This window comes from Choristoneura fumiferana, chromosome 17, assembly GCF_025370935.1.
Source record: "Choristoneura fumiferana chromosome 17, NRCan_CFum_1, whole genome shotgun sequence".
Taxonomy (NCBI): domain Eukaryota; kingdom Metazoa; phylum Arthropoda; class Insecta; order Lepidoptera; family Tortricidae; genus Choristoneura; species Choristoneura fumiferana.
In genome coordinates, this window is record NC_133488.1 from 17,859,299 (window position 1) to 17,883,295 (window position 23,997).

General features: G+C 34.6%; 2 protein-coding genes across 2 annotated transcripts in view; one reads left to right on the top strand and one right to left on the bottom strand.

Moving 5' to 3' along the window:
- LOC141437448 (uncharacterized) overlaps positions 1-23,997 on the bottom strand; it is a 134,088-nt gene that overhangs the window by 18,527 nt on the left and 91,564 nt on the right. Inside the window, exons 9-10 of the mRNA XM_074100823.1 lie at positions 22,820-22,957; positions 19,874-20,003 (exon numbers count right to left, since the gene is read on the bottom strand). Coding sequence (XP_073956924.1) covers positions 19,874-20,003; positions 22,820-22,957 — 268 coding nt within the window. The remainder of the gene's footprint in view (positions 1-19,873; positions 20,004-22,819; positions 22,958-23,997) is intronic.
- On the top strand, positions 9,457-15,881 carry LOC141436992 (uncharacterized). Its single transcript, XM_074100152.1, has 3 exons — positions 9,457-9,758; positions 11,452-11,490; positions 13,358-15,881. Exons 1-3 carry the CDS (start codon positions 9,475-9,477, stop codon positions 13,398-13,400), a joined length of 366 nt encoding a protein of 121 aa, XP_073956253.1. The 5' UTR covers positions 9,457-9,474; the 3' UTR covers positions 13,401-15,881.

Here is a 23,997-nt window from a genome sequence, read left to right on the forward strand (position 1 = left end):
AATAAGTATGAGGTCCCTTGGTTACAAATCTAAGTCTAAACATCTTAATTGATTATATCTGTTCAGTGGATGCTTCTACCGTCAAAAAAAAACTGGGATGATTCCCAATCTGAATAAACAATTTACCGTCAAACGATAAGAATCCACTGCTGCAAATAAGCCCCACTTAAAACCCGCCTCTTAACTATGTCTTCAACACTTTGCATCCCGCTTCCACCAGCAGTAGGTACCTTTCACACGCCATCACTCCACCTAGCGGGAGGACGTCCTACACTATGCTTGCCCTATCAGGATCACTACTACCTTCGCGCTCTTCGATGGGTGCGTCCCACAAGATATAACAACAAAATATCTAATTTCATATTAATAACGCTCACAAGATATAATGAACATTAGCTATAACAGCAAAAAGTATATTTTTTTAACGACTAACGCTTCAATTATTTAACGTTATTTTTATATATCTTCAATTTGTATAGGATTTATATGGACTAATTTATTTTAATATAACATACATTATGTATATCACTCTTGCATGACATATAATAATATGTGTAGGTAATTAAATTATGTGGCGGCGAGCAAGCGAAGCGAGCGAGCATGATGAGACTGGGCAGAAGCGACTTGGATAGGTTAGGTTAGGTCGATGTGAGTTTTTTTTTAACAGAGGGGGAAAAAAAAATGGTTTGCTTGATTGTTTGCTTGCATCAAATTTTTTAATGAATTATAATTTTTAAATCTTAGGTGTTATAAAGATTACATGCTTTGGTCGTTATATCAATTGATATTATATATAAACAACGTTATACCTTACAAAATTAGATATTTTATAATAATACTTTTCGTTCATTATATCCAGTGAACGTTATACTAAACGAGTTTATATAAAGAGAGCGTATATATTATGAATATTATATAATTAGTTCTTATACCTCGTATTACTTACCCCTCTTCGATACCTAAAATCACAATGATTCACATTGCGTGATTAGTAACATAATCATCTCCTATTTTTAAAGATGTAACAGCGACTCAGTGCAGCTGATTTTTTAAAGTATCGGTAAAGTCCCCGGCCAATGATCTCCGCTCACTTTAAATTATAATTTTATACAGCTTCATGATTAATTGGGTCATAGGCGCGGTTCTGGGGGGATCACTGGAGTAAAATTTCTAAGGTCAAGAGCTTTCTCATCGATTTAAACATACTTTTTAGGGATCCGTAGCCAAAATAATAAAAGCGGACCCTTATAGTTTCGTCTTATTTGTCTGTCTGCTTTTTTTATTTGTTCAAAGAGAACCAGTGCTAAAAAGCTGTAATTTTTCACAAATATATGTAGCAATTATGCCGACATAATGGCAAAAAATAATATTTTTAAGGTCTCTCTTTTTAAGATACCTCCCATATTGACGTAATGTGGGGATGTTTTTTTTTCTCGTCTAACCCTATGGCGTGGGGTATCGTTGGATAGGTATTTTAAAATCATTGGAGGGTTGTGAGACGGTAGTAAATATATCAAATTAACAACTGTGTGTCGGCTGGGTTTTCTTAAGAAATATCAATAGTTTAACAGGTACTTACATACCTAGATTAAGGTAATATAAAAAAGAAGGTAAATAAAAAAGGTTTATTATTTTTTGCTTTTCAGTTTTTAAAGTTTTCTACTTGTACTCGAAATCCGTAACCAATTTTAGTGACTTACAGACATGTGATTTTAAAAATTGGTAATACACGCAAATCAATAAGGACACGTTTAATTCAAGTGTCTCAGCCCACTATGCCGAAGATACGTGACTTTACTTCCGTAACTGATAACCTTTCGACGAATTTGGCAGACATGACAGACCATAGAGTGGAAATTACATAACCTTAACTTCGGCGTGATTACGCTTGCAAAACTTTTTCTAATATTAGGAACACATTTGCCGAAATTACGTCATTTTGGTGTGATCAGCCGCAGAACTTCGGTTTACGCGCGAAGTTTGGTTGTCCGCTAAAATGTAACGTAATTTAGGCAGAGTAAAGCAGAGAGTGAAGCCGTGGTGGCCTTGTGGTTTGACCTATAGCCTCTCAAGCAGAGGATCGTGGTTTCAAACCCCGGCTCGAACCTCTGAGTTTACCGAAATTCATGTGCAAAATTACCTTTTAAATTAACCACGTGAGGAAACCTGCACAAACCTGTGAAGCAATTCATCGGTATGTGTGAAGTTACCAATCCGCTTAGGGCCCGCGTGGGAACACGGCCCAAGCCCTCTCATTCTGCGAGGAGGCCTGTGCCCAGCAGTGGGACGTGGGGCGCTGGGATGATGATGTTTAAATTGGTTACGCTAAATGTCTTTGTTAAGAGCGTTTATACCTGCTGAGCTGGCAACGTTGCATTTTTGTTAGTTTTTCTCGATTATTCCATAAAAAAATAATGAAAAATAAAAATGTGGTCTGATAGAACACTTCTTAATACCTATATAAGTTAAATGTGTCTACTCCAATAATTATTCGTTATAGACTTTTATTTTCTTTTAAGACCGTTAATAAACATTAATTCGTTTTAAAAAAATATAAAAGTCTATCACGAATAATTATTAGAGTAGACATATTAATTTTTATGGAATAATCGAGAAAAACTAACAAAAATGCAACGTTGCCATCTCAGCAGGTATAAACGCTCTTATATTGGTTTTATAACATAAATATAATTAAGCATGCATTTCTCGGTATTCTCTTATCTGACGCACGTTACACTAAGCAACATGCAAATTTGCTTGAACAGATAAATTGCTATGCAGACGTTCAACTTGTCCGCATTGATTCAAAATAAATTTGTATGGAACGGAGAACGAAATAACAAGCCGCAACGAAAATTTTACTCGGAAAAATACAGGTGTTTGTTTATGGAAATATAAAATAACCAAACAGGCTCGCTAGTAGTCACGATTGATATTCTTATTTTCCTTTCTTTTGTACTAAGAGACTTATGTATGTTACCTAACATTTATTTTCTTTTTCAGGTTCATCAGATCCTGAAGTGAACATAGCAGCTGGAGGTCTCATGAAACTCAGACTGACTTTTTTATCGTGTTACTTTCGAATTAAAGATTAAGATTAGGACAAAAAGCGTTGGAGTCCCAGAGAACTGTGAAGAATTTAGACCTAAAGTGAGGTTGCATTCCAGTATTGTAAAGTACTTAAAATAATTATAGATAGGTATAGTTGTTAAATAATTTATTTTAATTAAATTATTTGTAAACTTGCCATAGGCCGCTGCAGTGAGTCCAAATCAAAAGCCATTTTTTTTTACTTTGTTGCAACGTAACCATAATTGTTAAAAAAAAAACTATATAGATTCAAGATATTTTTTTTTTAATTTAGGCATCTCAAGTGCTAATAGATTTTACAATTCATTACTCCAGCAATACTTACACATTTGAACTGATTCCTCTGCAAGATAAGGTAGTTCTAAAATATATAAAATAATGTAAATTTTACTGTCATATATCAAACTGGCTAGTTGAGGAGTTATCCTATGTGAACGATGAGCTCTTTCTTAAATAAGCCAAAAAAAGGTAAACAGCCACATAGGTATATATATATACAATTTTCACCATGACATGATTATGTTTTTTTTTATTCAATAAAAACTTGACAGAAAGGCTCTCAAAATTCAGATTTTTTAAATTTGTGCCAATATTTAATAAAAATTATTGCGCCATGTTGTTTGTTAAGTTATAAGTTGATTATAAGTTGGTTGTTTTAAAACTCAAGACTAGAATAGCGTTTTAGCTAAGTGTAGGTAATCAGCCAAATATGTGGTCTACCACCCTAAAGTTGATAATCGTTTGCATGTCACAAAACAATAATGCTAATAGACGTGTCTGTCAACTTGAAAGTTCGACTTTAGTAACATATTCATTTGATAGGGACTTGTTTAAAAATTGATAGACCACTTATTTGGCTGATGGTACTAGTGAATATTAAAATGTAATACCTTTATACAGGCGAGAAAGCAAGAGTATTATACTTAATATGGTTTTGTATCCAAAGTTATCATTAACTAGTTAGTTATCACAGATAATTAAAAAAATATTATAAAAAGTGAAACAAGTAAATTTGTGTGTTTTGCCTAACCTCATATTTTTCCGCGTTTTTTTTTCGATCTTATCAATTGACACTTTATCGAGTTTTGCATTTAATAAATTTTTGTTTGTAAACTTTGTAAGAAATTTACCAACTATTACGTAAAACGTGTTAGCAAATAACCCGTAAGAAAAATAGAAAATTATTAAAGCGAAAAATAAATTCAACCCTAATAAGCTGTCATGTCATACAACCGGAGTTAGGATATACAGTGTGTATTTTTGATACTACCTCAAACTGTAACCAGACGAAGATTTAAGTGCTGTGAACCGATATCAAAACAAATTGTTAATTTAAAATTAACTACCAGAGCGTCATTAATTTTTGAAATATTTTCGAGCAGCAATGTAATGCGTATATAATTTGATACGGGAGAGAAACGTTCTATGACAGCTGTCACGTCAACAAGTGCGACGTTTTGAAAGAAAGAAAAGCAGTATCACGTAGTGATACATTGCGTGCTAATTAATTTTGTAAGAAAAATCAATTCATTTTTTTTTACTAAAACATAATAAAACGTGATTATTAGGGTCTTCACTAACTACCCTTAAAGTTTGAGGTAGTATCAAAAATACACGCGGTATATTCTACTTAGCTTACTTTTAATTTTACTGAAATAGGGGTTGCCTATCAATGAAAAAAAATGTAGTGATTTTTTGGCGGTTAGTGTCATACACTGATACTAAGATTTTCCAATATTGTAAAAGGACTCTCGTTTAACTCCCTTTCCACTTTACTGGTATTTTTGTAACACCCTGTATAATGAAAGCAGCTGATTAAATTACGTTTTAAGAAAATTATAGCTAAATATTACACTTGTACCTATTGTATTGTATGTTAGCATTTGCATTCCAGTGATTATATTGCTTTAAAGCATATATAGTAATTTATGTAGTGTAAAAATGAATTTAATTCATTATAATCTTCTGATCCCTATTATTGTTATTGTACTTACTTATTAATTTGTGCGATTAAAAAAACGACATTCTATAAAAATTGTTTTCTTACATCACCCAGTGTTCCATTTAGAACGAGATATAATTATTTTATTTTGTATGAAATTATTTATATTTTAGGGAACTCTGTATACAGTCTGCAAAAAACTTTTGAGATCTGAAGAAAAATATCTAGAATAAGGTTCGGTTATCTGCATGTCTGCCAAAGCGGAGCGTGCAAAAATATCTGACACATCAGATATTTATGCACGTTTTGTTGTGTCAGATATTGGCGCTGGCTGACTGACTACCTTAAGAGAAGTTTCCCTGCCGGCCGCGCGGCCGCGTTAGGTATTCGTTTGGGATATTGCTGTCTTTATCGCTCGTGACATAACCGCTCGCAGCCGTCCCCCCCATGCCTTCCGCAACGGCGTCCGTAATTTATATCGAGATAGCTGTAGGCTTTTCAAGATTTGGGCGGTTGAATTTTGGGTTTCGTTGTCCTCATATTATACGAAAAGTATAACATAGAAATCGATGATATTTTACAATCAAGATATTCATTATATTTTCTATGTCTGTAGTTTTTTCTGATATTACACATTTATATGAAAATCTGAAAAACCACAGGCATGGATAATTACGTCTAGTCCATACTTACAAAATTTCATCTATTTCTGTTGCTTAGTTTTCAAATGAGACCGGGACTACGTTTGTATGGAGAATGGACCTAAGAGACTTCTTATAAATAATAAAGATATAGAAATTTACTCTACAAAATATATCATATTAGAGTAAAGTAGAGTCGAGTGAAGGCAAATACAAAATGTCTAACGCAAATTAAACTACTTTGTTTCTTGTAAAGAAAATACAAAATTCTCGTTCGTAGTTTAGAAAATTAATCGCACGTTTTAATGGTAAACCTACATGACTACATCAGACCTGGATACCATGGTCAGTGCTGCCCTAAGAATATTTTAATAAGGCCAAACACGGCAAGGTTTCGTTGTTCTGTCTTGGGGTTCCAATGCCTGTCTTACTGCTCCATCATCAGATCAGCTCGATTATACCATAATTGTCATCAGAACTGCGCATAAATGCCAAGCTTGGTGTCAATACCACAACAAGAAATGGTTGAAAAAAAATTCAAAGATTACGTTACAGCCATAGATAGAGATACTGTATATAAATATTTAGTTACAGGAGAAGCTACTCGTAACATAAGGGTGTTAAGGAAAATAATAATGATCAATAACTTTTTACCTGACTGCCCGAAAGATGGTTATATTTTTCAAACGTATGTATGCAAGTATGTATGGATGTACGTTTCTATGTATGTCTGTATTTTTCTTTGGTCCGCTCTGTAGCCTAAACGGCTAGACGGTTTTTAACATCGTAGATAATTATGAAGTATCATTAGATCTGTCAAAACTGCCGGAATGCATAGGGTACTCGTATGTATGTAATAATCAAAATGGCGTCCACGAAAAAATATGTGAAAGGTTTTTTTTTATTGCAACAATATGGGTATCAAATTAAAGTCCATTAGCCCATTCTAAAGGTACTAAGTTAGAACACTAAAAGTGTGTCATTTTCACAGGAAAATAAAAAAAAAACACAAAACACGACTGCCTTAATTATTTTATAAAAAGTAAAAGAGTTATAACCCCCTGTTTCAACATCCATTGATAAAATTTATCTGACGGATAAATGTGATGCTGTCTATTTGTTTTGTTCGAATAGACGGAGACAGCATCACATTTATCCGCCAATTAAAACTAATCAATGGGTGGTTAAGCAGCCCCTAAGACTAGAATTCTGTCAAGTTACTTAAACTTGTATTTTCGATATGGTTTTACGGGATGGCCGTAAAAGTAACAAATTTGGAGTTGAAATAAAAAATACAAAAAGACTCCAAATAACTAATCATAATTTGATTGCTTAGTAGCGACATCTCTTGTCTGGATGAGCGGTTAGTTTCGAAAGAGTGTTAGGTCTCTCGATGAAAGCGAAACATAGATGTCGCTAGTGCTGCTGCTTAAGTAGCGTAGTAGAAAAAAGCAACCTGAAATATTATGTGCATAGGAGAAATTCATATCTGTACTCCTGTCCAGTGGTAGTATAGGGGTATGGTACGCAGCACAGAATGCTGAGGATCTGGGTTCGATTCCCGATTCTTTTCTGGTTTTTCTGTGCATCAATGTCTCAGTTTGTATTTTCGATACTTAAACTTCAACAGTTCAACATCAACAGTTGGAGTTCCATTACTGGGAAGTTTTGAGCTGGTCACGAATTTGAATGGGTTCGGAGTATTGAATCTTAATTTATTTAACATATGTTAAAATAAGTACTAGACTTGTTTTTTTTTCTTTTATAAACCGGTATTGGTATTGCAGGTGTCTATGGGCGGTGGTGATCTCTTACCATCAGGAGACCCACTTGCTCGTTTGCCATCCCGTCAAATAAAAAAAAAGCGGTTCTAATTTAATTAAACTAAATAAGCGTAACTTGCATCAAACTAAGTACTACAATAATAACCAATTTCAAATCAGCCGTCTAATTTGAAACTGAAAAAACGTACGTAGTGAATTTCAGCTTGAAGAAATTTCCTTGACCTTAGAATTGATTGTGGTGACCCAGTGGTTTGACCTATGGCTATAAAAGCATGTAAAATATCACTTGGTGTACAATAATACAAAATTAACAGACAATTAAATTATAACCCTTTCTTTTTGTTTTTCCGTAATTGGAATCACCTTTTCTTTCGAGATTCTTTAATCATCATCCCAGTCTATATACGTGCCACTTCTGGGCACAGGCCTCCTCTCAAAATGAGAGGGCTTGGGACATCGGGAACTTCACACGTACCATTGAATTGCTTGGCAGGTTTGTGCAGGTTTCCTCACGATGTTATGTTTTGATTCTTTAATAATAGAGAAAAATACAGCCATGGTGGCGCAGCGGTTTGACCTATAGCCTTTCAAGCAGATGATCTTGCGTTTAAACCCGGGCACACATCTCTGAGTTTTTCGAAATTCATCCCTTAAATTATATTCCAAAATCACGAGCTGTATGGTGAAAGAAAAAATATTAAAGAAACCTATATACCTGCGGAGCAGTTCAATGGTGTGTGTGAACTTCCAGCCCAAGTCCTCCCATTCTGAGAGGAGGCAGTGCCCAGCAGCGGGTTCTGCCTTTTCGCAACTTTTCATTTCGCAGACTCTAACAGCCTCATTCATAAAAAAATCTTAATTGAGGTTTGATCGGTCTGTTACTTAGCAGACTGATTAAGCTTGTTAGACGGTTGTCAAGAAGTATGATTCATAAACGCTTGCTAGCAGTCTGCTAGTTGTTGAGCTGCTGATAGACGGATTAGAGGCGTTATGTTGGCCATCTTGACAAATCAAAAACAAAAAATGGCCTCATCGATAATTTAAAAAAAAATTGACAGCAGTGACAGCAAATTAGCAGGAAAAAAAATAAAAAGCGAGATGTTTGTTTTCCCGCCATTTCCAATCCGCATGTTATCTTGTACCTAAGTGCAAAAAGCCGTAATTATGTTAATCATCCTAATTTTTTTTTTTTCATATTAAAATAGTAAAGTAGCAGTAATAAATACCTAATTTAGAGGATTTTAAATACAAATTCCTGAAAATAAATTTTCCTGGATTTATTTTAATCTTTGCGTAACCCTCCCTTCCCTAAAAATATCTTCGGTATGGTTTTTTGCTCTTGTCAAAGTCAGCTGTTCAAACTTGTGGCGGCCATTTTGTGACTTAGCAGGGTTACGGTCCTCTAACTTTAGCAGAGCCTTGATCGACTGATTAGCGCTAACAGACGTTTATGAATCATGTTTTTTAGCATCGGGCCTTCGAGGAGGCTCTAACTTTTTATAAATAAGGCTGTAAAACTGTAAATTTTTCAGGATTTATTTCAGGGTCATCGTGTAGATCCCTTTAGATTAGGTTAGGTTAGTTTTATAAAAATCTTGAAATAATCAACTGTTCAACAAAACTGTTTAAATATTCAATTATTGTTAAATGAAAAGTTGCAAAATGAAACAGGTTGCCAAACGTTATACGCCGAAACATTAGTAAACAGCCCAGCAGTGGTATATTGGCTGGGATGATGATGAAGATTTGACAGCTGGTTTGACATAGATTATCGTTGTACTCGTAGGATCTTGGTGCATCTCACACCAAATTACTGGAGCATGGAACCACACTTGACCGTGGATATTATGATTATTTAACATCATGCAGCGTATCAGGTCTGATATTGAACTTCCTTTTTCTTGATTATGACGTAGCGATACATCATAAACCCCTCCCTCCTACCTGTATAAAGTAAACGTAATATGTGCTCTTACTCAGTGTAGAGAGTGCCGTGGAACCGAACAAACGAACGAAAATGAAGTGCTCCGTCGTGCTATGCGTGGGCGCTTTGGTTGCGCTCGCCGCTTCAAAACCGACCGATAAATTAAATAGAAATCATTCATCGTTAACTGTAGTGTCAAGTGCAGTTGTCACAGTTTCTCCAGACTACGCAGTTGTCCCAAGCGGTTTGAGCAGAGACTTTCTGCCGGCTCACAGTGTCAGTAACCACAAAAGGGTGCGAAGAACTGTATGGGGCGATGGGAAAAAATGTTCCACCGGGAAGATCAGAGTGGGTCAAACTTGTATGTCGTGTGCAATGTGAGTGTTTTCTATAGTTTCATATCTTAATACGAAAAACTCATGCAGAATCCTTTATAGGATCAATTCGTTGTATTACAAGTTGAAAATTTATAGGATACTTCGTAGAGTCTGATAACATAAGCAAAGTAAAAATTCCCAATATAGTTGGCTACCAATATTACAACAGAACGATTCCATATTACAACAAAAAATCTACGGCAAAGTCATGTTTAGACAGCTCATAAATTGATGTTGTCAAGCAGCCTGCTGCTATTTTTTAGTTACTTATGTCACTTTATTTTGAGACTTGAAAATTAATCTTGTTTGAATTCGCATTGGTGGTTCCGATGTTTGCACTAAATATTTATAGGTAGTTATACCAGCGATAACAATATCCATTGACTATGAAACATTGTAATTTATTTGATTTTAATTAGTACTTTTACCGTTGCAAAATACAATGTTGTTACCGTTTTTAAATCTTTAATAATTACCGCGTATGATATTGTTTACTAACTAAATATTACTTAACCAGTTATACATCTTCAAAACGGCACTTCGCCATGTTGTTTTGATTCGTGACCTTCAGCGAGTAATAATTATTCAATACATACACCGTGTCATTTTTGATATCCGTTAACTTTAAGGGGACAATCTACAGGACAAATGAAGTTAATTTCTCTAAGACACTAGTGGCCTAACTCTTACTTTTCAAATATACTCAAGAGTTAACATAATTAATTATCAGCAGAAAAACAGCATAAAGTTTCCTAATTTATGAAGTTTTTTTCAAAGTCTATAATCCGTTTTTAATTTACACACATTTAGCAAAATAAAGTTAAGGATGTCGATTTTTTTGATTTCTCACTTATGTGTCAAGTCAATGTCACTTGTCAAGTTTGTGTCTTTTACAATTTAACTATTTACAATGACTGTGAACAATTAAATTTCAGGTAAGTAGGTACTTGGTTCGTATCAATGAACTGAGCCGTCTGTCGAAGTCAACGGATAGCAGAAAAAACACGGCGTATAAACCTGCAAGATGAACTGATAATAAATGCTTCTTCTAAACTTGTTTTGCTACTTTGCATTAAAATTAAATCAAGTATTGACCTTAGCTGTTCAGTTTGAAGCTATAACAATACCTACCTACTTAGTATTTCCTTTAATAATGCATTGACCTTATTGAGAGAGGAATTTTTGTTCATAAGATAATGGATTTGTTTAACGTGAAAATTGGTAGTGCAAATTTAATCTTGATTATTATAGCAAAGTGTACTCAAAATTACTTTATATATCTACCTTAGGCACAGTCGAACAAACTGACTCATGTACTGAGTCAGTTTGTTCGAACTTTGAACCTTTTAACAGTCAATTTCACTTCGATTTCGTTGACAATAGTGTGGGATGTGAACATGACATTAGTAGCACAAAGGCGCCACCCTAGTACATGTTTCAGTTTTTTCGACTGTACCTATACTAGCCAACATAAAAACAGGTTTCATTCCAGTTTTCTGCAACGAGTAACAAACACTCTGTCGTATACCTATAAATCCACAGGGATATAAGAAATAACTGTAATAAGTTGTAAAGATATTTAAAAAATTAACTAGTTCAAAAAAAAAACCTTTTTTTTACTATTTCTATTGTGCTTGTGCACATTGTTGTTTAAATACAATACTTATGTCTTATGTGTATTATTTTGTTGCAGACTTCAAAAACAAAATCCACACGCGTGTAAGAATCACAAGTAAGTTAAGAAGGACTCCATGAAGTACTTTAGATAGGAATAAATTATTTATTTATTTATTGAAAAAAGGGGAATCCCGCTCTTGGTTTACTTAATGTGGATCAAGTGAAACCAAAGTGTGAAAGTGGGATGCAACGGCATCAAGTCGCGCGAAAGCAGGACAGAAGAAAGAATGAACATCGAAATCATCATTACAAACTATAGTTACTTAGCTAGTGAACTAAGAGTACATCATATAAGTTATAGAAGTCTTTATTCTCCTTAATTTCATTCCATGAAAAAGGTTTGTGACCTGTTTCGCTTATTTGCCATAATAATCTAGTACTTAGGTAAAAAAAATGTTTTTTAGATTTATAACGACTGCGAATAAGTATTGATACTAATATGTTTAATTAAAATAAGAGTCATACTATTGTATTTTGATATTACTTAGTATTGGCCATTTGACTTTGAATGGTAGCTTAAGCTAATATATTCACGTCGATATGCCTAGTTGGGCTATTCTTTATTTTGTTGTCGATATTTTTTTTCTCAGATTTCAATGCAATTTGGTGAATTGGTAAAGTTGCTTATTTTGACTATGGTAAGCCCAATTTCACACTATGTCCTACAAATTTTTCCATTGAGTTACACAAAATGTATGGTAATTTAGTAACTAAACTGAAAATTTAGTATAAAATGATGAACTCAAAATGAGAAAAAAAACGACAGCAAAATAAAAAATGGCCCAGTTACTAATGAGTATTTTATTTTCATAGAACATTACGTATTTATAGTCTTGCCATATAAGGTTACTATTCATTACATTTAAAAAATAGCTAGTTTTTTTGTGTTTCTAGCAAGTTTTATTTTTAAAGTGGACGTAGTTGGGTCAATCAACTTTTTTACCGACACTAATCTGTCCGCGACATTTTTCAAACAATTGCAGATTTTTGTAAGTAAACATGTTTTTTCTGTAATTTAATAGATGGTGTACATGAATACATGCTGTCCTACGTAAGTTCAACCTATTAAACCGTGAAATATCTTGTTAGAAGTACGATTTTTTGGTAACGTCAGAGTCAATTTTGGTAACGCAGGTGACACCCAAAGTGTCGGTAAAATAGTTGATTGGCCCAGTTACTGCAATAGAATCTAAATCTATAGACTGTTTGTGTAAATACGTTCAATTGCATATTTTTTTATAACTAGATGGATGAACAAAGTTAAATGGCGACACAATGCCAAATTGTAATTTTAACACTCAAACCATACTTTTCTATTTTTAACGTTTTTGATAAAGGCACGCGACACGACGATGACTCAACTGAGTGAGTCACATATACTCATACAAGTAGCGAGTCAATATATCAGATACTATATTTGCTTGATGGTATTTGTGCAATGATAAAAGACTGTTACGGAGGTAATGTTTTCCTGCATGAATAGGTAGCGTCATTTTGTTATTCATTTTCATTTTGCAAAGTCCATTCATTAACGAAGTGACATTTCTTTTGCCGTTTTTCACTGGAACAGCATATACTTCAATGGGCCAATAATAAAAATTAAAAGGATAAAAGGTAGATGCCCAAACTCCGCTCTTTAGAGAGTCAGGATTATAGTAAAAGTTTTTGAGTATTTAACCGACTCAAAAAAGAAGAGTGTTCTCAATTTGGGCGTACTTTTGTGTTAAATATTATTTTTATACCAAAACTGAGAATGATTAGACGGAGTATTAAATATTAGCTAACCAAATACATAATACTTAAATCATTCCATTTACATTCAACAGGTGCCAGAGTCGTGCAAGACTTGTTAGCTATTTATAATTTCGGGTGTTAAACCAACTGTATCGTATACGAATTGAGTAAAGTAAAATTTGTTGCAGTGATACCTTGGACTCTCAAACGGCAACTCAAGAAACTTTGTAAGTTGCGTTTAAACATACTCTACTTAAATTACAAGCGCATGAAAATTCCGCTGTCAATTTTGTACTGTTAAAAATGAACGAAGCGTTCATTTATCTTTTAAAAGAACCAAAAAGGTCTACATAATTAAGTTTATCTGATAACATGCCCGGGAGCTGTACGGGTAGGTAGCCATTTAGATTTATTTATTTAAAACAAAATGTATAAAGTATTACTGCTGTAAGCCAATTCAGTGGAAAATTCAATTAAAGTACCTAACTAAAACAGGATATAAAAACATATTACACATTTTCGGAAAAGTTAATATTCCACTTCCATCCATCACCTCAGAGAATCTCAGACATGTGTGACAGACTTCGACTCAAAGGGCAAGATAGAAGAATCAGGAAAGATAACTCTGAAACTCTAAGGCATAAAAGGATGTTTTAAAGGAACCATGCCACCGATTTTAGTGACAAAAATGCTTTCATAGATTTAAATATAAATCATACTCAGTTTGGAAGTCGACCCTGGTCTTATGCTTTGGTTTGTTATTGGGTATGATTCCTGAAATTAGTTCTTTTCTCTATTATAAATGCAATTTTTAAGACAAGGACAAGGTTCCTTAAACATACAACACATAATTATATGTCCTATTATAGCTTCAATTTCCCATGCTGCACCATCTAAAGGGCTCACACGATATTGCAAATATTTCGGTCCATAATGCATCTGCCATAGTCACGAGTAAGTATTAATACTATTCAGCTCTAAATACTTGTGACCACGGCCACTGTAGAGTAGTTGAAACGTCGAAATAGTTTTAGCAATAAATATAATGTCATGTATAAATCCCGAGTGTGGTATTAGATAATGAGAAAAGACCGCAAACGTTTAAAACGTTAAATGTAAGTTTATTTTTGTTACGTTAATCACTGCGATAAGGATATTCTACATTATAATCGATGGCGTCACTGTCGTGACTCAGATTGCCTAACTGCCCGTCGTAATTTCAGACCGCAACAATGGAGTAGCATCTCTACGCCTTACAGTGATTCAGACATATCCACTTCCACCAGGTTTAATAGTGTTATTACTATCAGGTCTACTAGCACACTTACTACTAAATCTACAATCACGACTGTATTAGATTCTGAATTCACTGAAGCATCTATCATCCAATCTACTTCACTTAGTTCCAACGCTTCTTCAATCAATTCTCTTACACCCATATATCTGTATTTCGTTGTCTTTGTATATCTGATTATTTATCTTTATATGATTTATGACTTTATTTGAAAGCCTGGCCTAAGCCTAAGCTTTTGCGTTGTATAACGACTTTATAATTACTGCATGAAACATTATAGAAGAGACGTGAATTTATATTTTTTACTAATAGATTAATTCTGTTATAGTTATGAATAGTCGTCATAATATTTATGGTTTTACTTAAGCGTGAATTTTGTTCAATGCTTTTACCATCAAAAGGTCATTGAATTTGGAGCTCACTTGCTCTGTATCATTGGATAATTGGACAAGATATTTGTTACCAGTGTTACTAAATTGATAAATAACGACATAAATGTGATGATCTATTGTAGCTCCGCTGGTTTACTACTAGTCTTATGTGTAATTGTATTTAAAATTGTATCAGCATACTTAAAAGTAGATTACATTTAGTAATATAGTTTAAAATTAACATTACATTTTCGCACGCCGTTATAACTGCGCACATAACAGAATTTTAAAAGAAATGTATTTCATTAGATATTAAAATATAGCATAAAAAGGCATTCCTTTCAAGTAACCAAAATAAAATGAAGTGACTAGTAAATCATTGCACACCTAGAATAACGAAATACAAATAATCTACAGCATGCTTTAAAAATGTCAACTTTAAAAAAATGTATGTTGCAAATGCATGAGCTATGTGCATGAAAGTCTATTTTTGTAAATTATGGAATTTTTTATATTGTAAAAGGAGCATAAGGGCTTGTTTCACCGCTCATTGATATAATTTATTTATTTTGTTTTTTCTGTCCAAATAAACAGATACGGCATCATATTTATCTGTCACGTTAACTTTATCAACGAACGGCGAAATAGGTTGGAAATATGTTATTTACATGTAACTGTGTGGGTTCCTAATGTATGAATTGTATGTGCGTGTAGCACAGAACCGATTGTCACGGATATCCTTGGTAAAGGATTTAATCCCTACGATCGTATTAAAGTGAGATTAAACATAATCGATAATTAGGTAATAAGTATTTATAATTACGTAACGTAATGTTTTAGGCACACTTTGACACTTTTTAAACTGCAAAGGTGCCTTCAACAATACAATAGTGTACGGTTTGTACATAATGTCTACTGTTTGTACGTAATGTGCCACGGTTCTTGTTTTTTCGGTTGTCATTTTGAGTGGCATGATTGTTTACTGGCTGTAATAATTTACTATGTATAAAACTATTGCTCAAAAAAATAAACGTATTTTGTATTAAATGTCATTTTTATTAAATCTCCACCATCTTTTGTATAGGTAAAGTTCTAACCTACCTATTTTTACTGTCGCATTACTTTCAGTTTATGATAATTTGCACTAATATCTTCGTTAATATCTGCCACAGCGGAGCGTGCACAAATATCTGACATGTCCTAAATACCGGCCGTAGAAAGAGACTCAGATATTTACGCACGCTGTGTTGTGTCAGATATTGGTGCTAATGACTGTACACGTATGTTTTATTATTGTAACTACATGGATGGTAAGTTACAGTCAATGAATCTGAATCGCGTACCAGAGTGGAACCTTTGTACGCTGATGTCATATTGACATTCCATACATCAGCCAAAAAAATCATAGCGGAATTGATTGTGAAAAGGTACCCTAGGCAATGCAGTTTCCTGATTATAATATGTATAATGTGATGATCATGCCCTGAATCTGAGCGGGAAAATTGTACTTTCCCGGGATAAAAAGAACCCCATGTTAATAATTTAAGAGGTACCGTACGAGTATATCCCTAAATGAATTTTTAGATTAGCTTCATGCTTCATTAGTTTCAGACACATTACACAAACGTCACGCCTGTATTCCCAAATGGGGTAGGCAGAGCACACGAAACGTTACCGCTTCGGAGCCACTTTTAGCAATTTTAAGGTTTAAAGTTTGACAAAAAAAAGATACAAAGGTATTAGTTTCAGTAGTTCAAAAGAAATTTACAAAGTGCTAAAATTATAACCCTTCTTTTTTGTTTTTCCGTAATTAGAATCTACTTTTATTAACCGACTTCAAAAAAGGAGGTTATCAATTCGGTTGTATTTTTTTTATGTTACACCTCAGAACTCCGTCATTTATGAACCGATTTGAAAATTATTTTTTGCGTTCGTCTAGGAATGCTTTCAATTAGGTCCCCTAAGCACCAAATCAGGATCTGATGATTGGATCTTAAGGAAATCGAGGGAATTCTTCAAATGTTGTAGGGACACCTATGGTAATTTTGATATATTTAGTAGTAACTCGTGCAAATTGCTTTTGAAAATCATTATTTGCTGATGATGAAGACCACAGTTGACCATCGGAGTTACTACTCAATAATAAGTATTTCACGGGTTGAATTTCAATTACTTTAACACAGTTGCTAAGCAATTTATGCTCCTCATAATGCATAAGGTGAAATGGAATGGGTGGTGAAGCACCAAGACTCCTCAATAATGAAAGTCTCAGCATCGGAAAAAGCAATCTATTGTAAAAGGTGACGAGCAGTCGACATCAAACTATTGCATCTTATATTATTTACACTAAAAAGCGTGAAAAAAAACGAGCCAGCAGGAGTGATTGAAGCCCAATATGTAGTGCGCAGGTGAGGTAGGCGACTATAGGTCCACTCCTGCTGGCTCATGCTGAGGCACCGACTTCAGACTGGTAGAAAATTATTTTAATGGTTTTTTTAGTCGGTTAAATTATGACGGCTAAGATTGCTTGACTAATTCTAGTAGTAGTTTAAGAGTAAATACGTAAATTTGGAAGATTTCGTACACAATATGAAATCCTTAGAAAAATATTACTTGATTTTTTTGTAATGGCTACCCTATCTTGGTTGTGTCCGACGCGCTCTTGGCCGGTTTTTTTTTAGTTTATTGGCAGAAACTAGCTGCGCCCTAGTTCTCTTCTTACAATTTACAAGTGGTTGTCTTTGTTTAACAGTATGCATTGAAAAGAGACTACCGCTTATAAATTATAACTTGTAGCTTCGTCAAATGGGTCCTGAGGCCGTATTCCCTAATGTTTCTGACGCTCACGATCACATTCAAATGACAGAGAGCCTACTTACTCCGAAGTTCGAAAATCGAAGTTCGTATCGTACCGGCCAAGTAAGTGCCAGCCACACGCAATGTAAGGTTCCGCCACTAATATAAAATACAGCAAATATTCAATACCTACTAAGTTCCGATCGATTATTATTCGATAAAAAGCCTATCAAATTGATTTTAATACAAATTTTTGACTGGCCTGACAAACAGAACTTGCGATAAAACATATGCTATGTTATAATTACCGTAATTGGCCAGCGAGTTGATAAGATTCACTGGAATCCATTACATCTTCACCCAAATCTAATTTCATATAACCAAAACATCCATGTTATTCTTGGTAAGTAAATAACCGGCTAAGTGCGAGTCGTATTCATACACGGAGGATTCTGTACCAGTGTACAGTACAGTTGAGGGCATATATATCTGTACAGCTCTAGCGTCAAATCTATATATCGACCATTTATTACCATTCTGTGATTTTTATACATAGCTTAATTGTTTAGTCGCTTGATTGTTGTAGTCACAGATGTAGTAGAGCTTCAAACAGACAAACGCACAACGAAGAGCATTAGGGCTCCTTTGGGAACGGAACCCTAAACTCTGCTTTAATATCGTGACAGTCATTAAGATACAATGGACCTTCCAAGAAATTTGTACCATTGGCAGATGTTGAGCAATCATGTATTCCAAAAATCGCGTCGATTCAAGTTAAACTTGATGTAATAAAAAGATCTATCTAGTGCCAATCGCAGCTTTCGGTTTCCTTAATAATATGCGGAAAATATTGAGTAAAAAGTATTTATCTACATGCATATCATAACTTCCCTATTATATGTTCAGAAACGACTATCAAATGGCCTTTATTAAGAAACCTGGTATCTGCGGGTGCATCTTAATGTTTACATTAAAGTATCGGTAATACTTTTTTTAACAATGCATATCTGTACATATTGTAGAAAACTTATGACATGCATGTAGATAATAATTATTATTCAGTCAAAGTCAAAGTCAAAGTCAGTCAAAGTCAGTCAAGTCAAAGTCAAAGTCAAAGTCAAAGTCAGTCAAAGTCAAAGTCAAAGTCAAAGTCAAAGTCAAAGTCAAAATACAGGCCATATCTGAACATATTATAGAAAACTTATGATATGCATGTAGATAGTTATGTATGCGGCTATACATAATTAGGCATTAAAACACTCGTGTGATCTTATTAAAACCACACTCGTACTTTAATGCCTCTCATTATGCACCAGCCACATAAATAACTATTATTGGCTATTAAATACATCATCTTCCTAGTCTATTGTTTCCTATTTTTTTTAATGACAATTGCACACAACGCTTTACTTGTAGGTACTCTTAAGTATCTGTATTGCTCTAACTGCATGGCATAAGGGCTAGCGCTACACTATATTCAATTAAAAGAAAGAAAGAGAACATTTATTCATGACATTATAAAACACGGTCACGAAATGGTCCGAAATCAGCATAGTTAATGCCGCCTTTGTAGACGGCTTTAGTCTTTCTTTGAGACTTTGAGAATATTTTAAATTGCCGTTGAAATTATTGGCACTTGACTCTAGGTTGGCAACGCATCTGCAATACCCCTGGACCCAGGACTTTGTCTGGGAGAAACACAAGAGGCCACTGGTGGTATGAAAGGTTGGGAAACGAAAAAAAAAAACAACTTAAATTAGATATCCGAATTCACTGAAATTGTTTTTTTTTTATAGCTTAAGCTAAATAAACGAATAGAGCTTTAATTAAATAAAGTTTGGATTTGGTGCGTTAGCGCGTTTGTCGTTTTCCATATAGATCTCTTGGCACTGCATTGTATAATTCTCGTCGTCGTCGAGTTGGCAAAAAATGTATTCATTATTGGTCCTAGAACTGTTTAAAATTGTATTCCAAAAGTCGCCAGATACGTCGCTAAACCATTTTTGTCGTCAAAACTTTTTTTTGGTTGCTAAGACTTAAGCAAAAATCGCTAGTTATAGCGACTTTGTCGCTAAATTGGCGACACTGATGCCGCCAGCCTATAGGCACCATACCGACCACGGGTCTTTTTACACTAATGTAGTTTTAAGTTTTTAAACAGGTATTAAGTCTTCAAGTTTAATTTACCATAATATACAGTGCTTTCAAAAATTATTTAGATTGTTGTTGATATTCTGACTTACTTCCATGGTGCTTATGGTGTTCCGTATGAGCATTATCAGCGCTGGTGACACCAACAGGAGTGTGACCAGGATCGCTACTCCGACCACCAGCGTCTGACGAGCCTGCCTCACCTCATGCTGCACTGCGTTTCTGAAATGAAGATCATGTCGACGCTTCAAAGGAGCCATTGACTAAGCGACATCTTAACACCTTTATCACCTTTAGAAGGAAATATTACTAATGTCTGAACTAGGATTCCCTGTGTTTCAGGCAAAGAAGGGCAAGGAAAAGAAGGAATATCTTTTCGTTGCCTTGTTTTTGTCTTCAAAAAAATCGACACAGTAGATTTTTTTGTATGGGACATAGTGGCATTTTTATTTATTTTTTCTAGTTAATATTAGTCACACCGAAAGACAAACAATAATATAATCATTTGTTTCGGACATAATCCATAGTAGCTATGGCGATCGACGTCTATTTCGCTCTTATTGTGTCGACATAAGGAGTTTTTTGATCGGCGAAAGCCGATTCCGCGTCTATAGATTTGGGGAGACCCCGAGTAGGATCTTCATAACTAATCGCTGATCCGAAAAGGAACATGTGTCAAGGTATTTTAGTAATTAGCAATTTTATTAATATTCCAAGAATGTTGTTTTTAATCATTCTAAGTACCTAAGAACTTTGCTCATTTAATAGATATTAGTTTATCTCTAAAACGGTCTGACTACTGTTTCCTACTAACTAATATTATTAATGCGAAAGTTAGTGAGTTGAGTAGTGTGTACGTGCTGCATATTACTCCTTCATGTTCTTTTTCACGCTAAAACGACTGAATGGAATCGGATTATATTAGGTATGCAATAGTTAGCTGGACGACAGGAATAAACTTTCTAAAAGGCTAGCAACTTCTACCCCCTATTCGCTCGGCATCCATGTAGGCATGTACGTAAAATCTAGAGACATTAAATTTTTCACTTTTTGTAAAAGCCCGCAATTTCAGTTTATATACCAGATGTAATGGTAAACGTGAGCGAACCCGTGGAAAAAGCTATTAGTACAGTCAACTATGGCGTCAAATATAATTATGTATGCATCGCCCTTATAGTTAGTGACATAAAGGTTTATAGATATTTTTGCCCTTTTGGCAATGTATATATAAAGAGCCCTTGACTGTACATATGTCTTAGAGCCCGGCTACATGTAGCGACTTGCATGCGCAAACGGCTTGTGCAAAAATTGGCGTAAAAACTGTATGGCGTTAAAAAGCCATTTTGTGCGGTATACCGTTATGCGAATTAGAATTTGCGCAAGTATGACTGAGCGTGTAGCTGGACCTTATCAGCTTTAGTCATTCATTCATATAGTCATATCTATTATTGAAGACAGTAATCGTAGACTTTCCGGCGCTCGTAGATAAGTATGATATTTTTTTAAAAACAATATATTTTTTTATTTAATAAACTAACAGTTTGGAAAAGAAAAATGTGGTTCAAACCCCGGCTCGCACCTCTGAGTTTTTCGAAATTCATGTCCGGAATTACATTTTAAATTTACCACGAGCTTTGCGGTGAAGGAAAACATCGTGAGGAAACGTGCACTATTCTGCGAAGCAATTCAATGGTGCGTGTGAAGTTCCCAATCCGCACTGGGCCCGCTTGGAAACTATGGCCTAAGCCCTCTTGTTCTGAGAGGAGGCCTGTGCCCAACAGTGGGACGCATATAGGCTGGGATGGTTATCTTTAGAATCCATTAGCTTAATGATTACTTGACCTAAAATATCTGGGACATTCTTCTTGTGAATGATGGTCTATACGAAAGCGCTAATTAGTAGTATAAAAATAGTGACATGTAAAAGAGACCTTTGCGGGTAGAGTCTACAATACAATACAATAACTCTTTATTGCACGCCAACACATAGTAAGTAATACGGAAAACAGAGGTAGAGATTTTCTAAGGTAAGCAATAGGCGGCCTTATCGCTTCAGAGCGATCTCTTCCAGGCAACCGTCACAATGGACAGAAATAAGGAATAATTTTAGCCTACTCAAAGAATAGAATATATGTTTTGAGCACTAGACTATTGCCCGCGACCCCGCCTGCGTAAACTTCGTTTATCGCCGTCCCGCGGGATCTACGCAATTTTCCGGGTTAAAAAAAAATCCTATGCCCTTCCCCAGGACTCAAACTATCTGTACCTATCTACAATCTATACCGAATTTCATCTAAATTGGGTCAGCGGTTTAGACGTAATTATGATGAGGTAGGTGACAGACAAACAGACTTACAAACTTTCGCATTTATAATATTAGTGGGATTAAAACATAGTATTTTTTATATATCAGTAAACTATGTACTTTTTAACTTCACAAATCTGCCTTACCTTACCATATGCTCCCCTGGGAGCTTTTTCTCTAAGTTCCTCTGTTTACTGTATTGCTTAAATATTATTCTGCTTAAAAGAAAATAGGGGCCACATGAATTTTATGGGTGAAATGAAAATACTAATAAATATAATTCCTAATAACATTCCTTGTCTAAAAAATATTTTATTGAATAAGTAGATTTTATTGAATACACAGTACAAGTACTTTTCATCCAATTATATGTATTCAACTAAAAACGCAAATTAAATATTTTTGATTTCATTTTACCGATGAAATTCAAGTGGTCCTTATATTCTTTTGAGTGGTAGTATATATTGTGGTGTTCAATAAAGAAGAGTCACTTTACTGTACCCTCTCGCTCTTTGTAGTAGCTGAGTATTAAATAAAAGATAGTTTACTTAAGATATTGATATTCTATAGGAAGAGTCATTCACGATGACGCGTGCCGTGGTTCTTATTACAATGTCATTAACGGCTAATTTTGACAAAATCACGCATCTTCGTGGATGGCACTAGGTATAAATTCGGTACTTTTCGCAAATGATTCAACTCCCAACTGTTAAATCCAGGATCCCTTGATTACCTGACTACGTTCCGGAATCCGTAATGGAATCGCCTCAGCTTGTCCAAACAAGTCCTGGACTCTCTTGTATATTCAGCTCCATTGGTTCTGACTTCCGCCATTTTGGATGTCTCGTTCAATATGTCCGATCTTTTGTAGCTGTAATAAAACTAAAGGTTAAGGTTGAAGCGAAGTTAAGGCGAAGTATAAAGGTGTTTAAGCCGGCTTCAGAAAAATGAGATTTTCAGTTCACCTATGACCTAAGACTGATTAAGCTTTGCTCGGGTTAAACTTGAAAGCCTCGTTTTCCCACAGATAAACCAATCTAGATTGAATGTTTGCCCCCGACAACCAACGAATCGTTCTAGTCGTATCCAAGGATTCCAAATAAATACATCAATTTGTTCACTGAATAAATCTCAATTCTTTTCATGTATTTATTTCTTTAATTTTATACTATAGTTTATTTTTAATTATTTAGTTTTGAAAAATTACTTTCTGCCAAGTTTCTTGAGGCGCATTCTTCTTGACAATGACGGTCTTTCCGAAAGCGCTAGTAGCGGTGTACTACCTTTTCGGCGAAATATGTTTCGCCAAATTTCACTTAGCAACCAACTTTTCGCCGAAGTTTCATCGCAAACAAATCCTTGGCATAACTTTACTTCGCATTTTTCTTATTTCGCAACATTTTTATATTGCAAAATTTTACTTCATCACACTTTTATGTGGCAAACAATTATGTAGCAAATGATTGGCTAAGGCAAATAACAAATAGTCAAATAACATTTGGCCAATTTTTATACATAAGGTAAGTATATCAGTCATGATATATAATAAAATGAATTTAGTTAAAAACTTGTGTTGCTCTCGACATTACCACCTACCCGCTTTAGTTCATAGATTTTTGTTCACCATGTTTGTGTGGTACCCTCTCTTACCTAGATTTAAGTTAAATTAATATTGTTTTTCTCTATAAGTGATTTTTTGTAAATCTTTTGAGAAAATAAATATCTTAAACCATAAACCATAATAAATGTTAAATTATGTGGCGGTGAGCGAGCGAAGCGAGCGAGCAAGACGAGACTAGGCAGAAGCGACTTGGATAGGTAAGGTTCAGAAGGCTAAGGCGGGAGCGAAGTGTAGCGTAAGTAGCTTCTGCCTTAGCCTTCGATGTTAGGTATTTTTATGTAACAGAACGG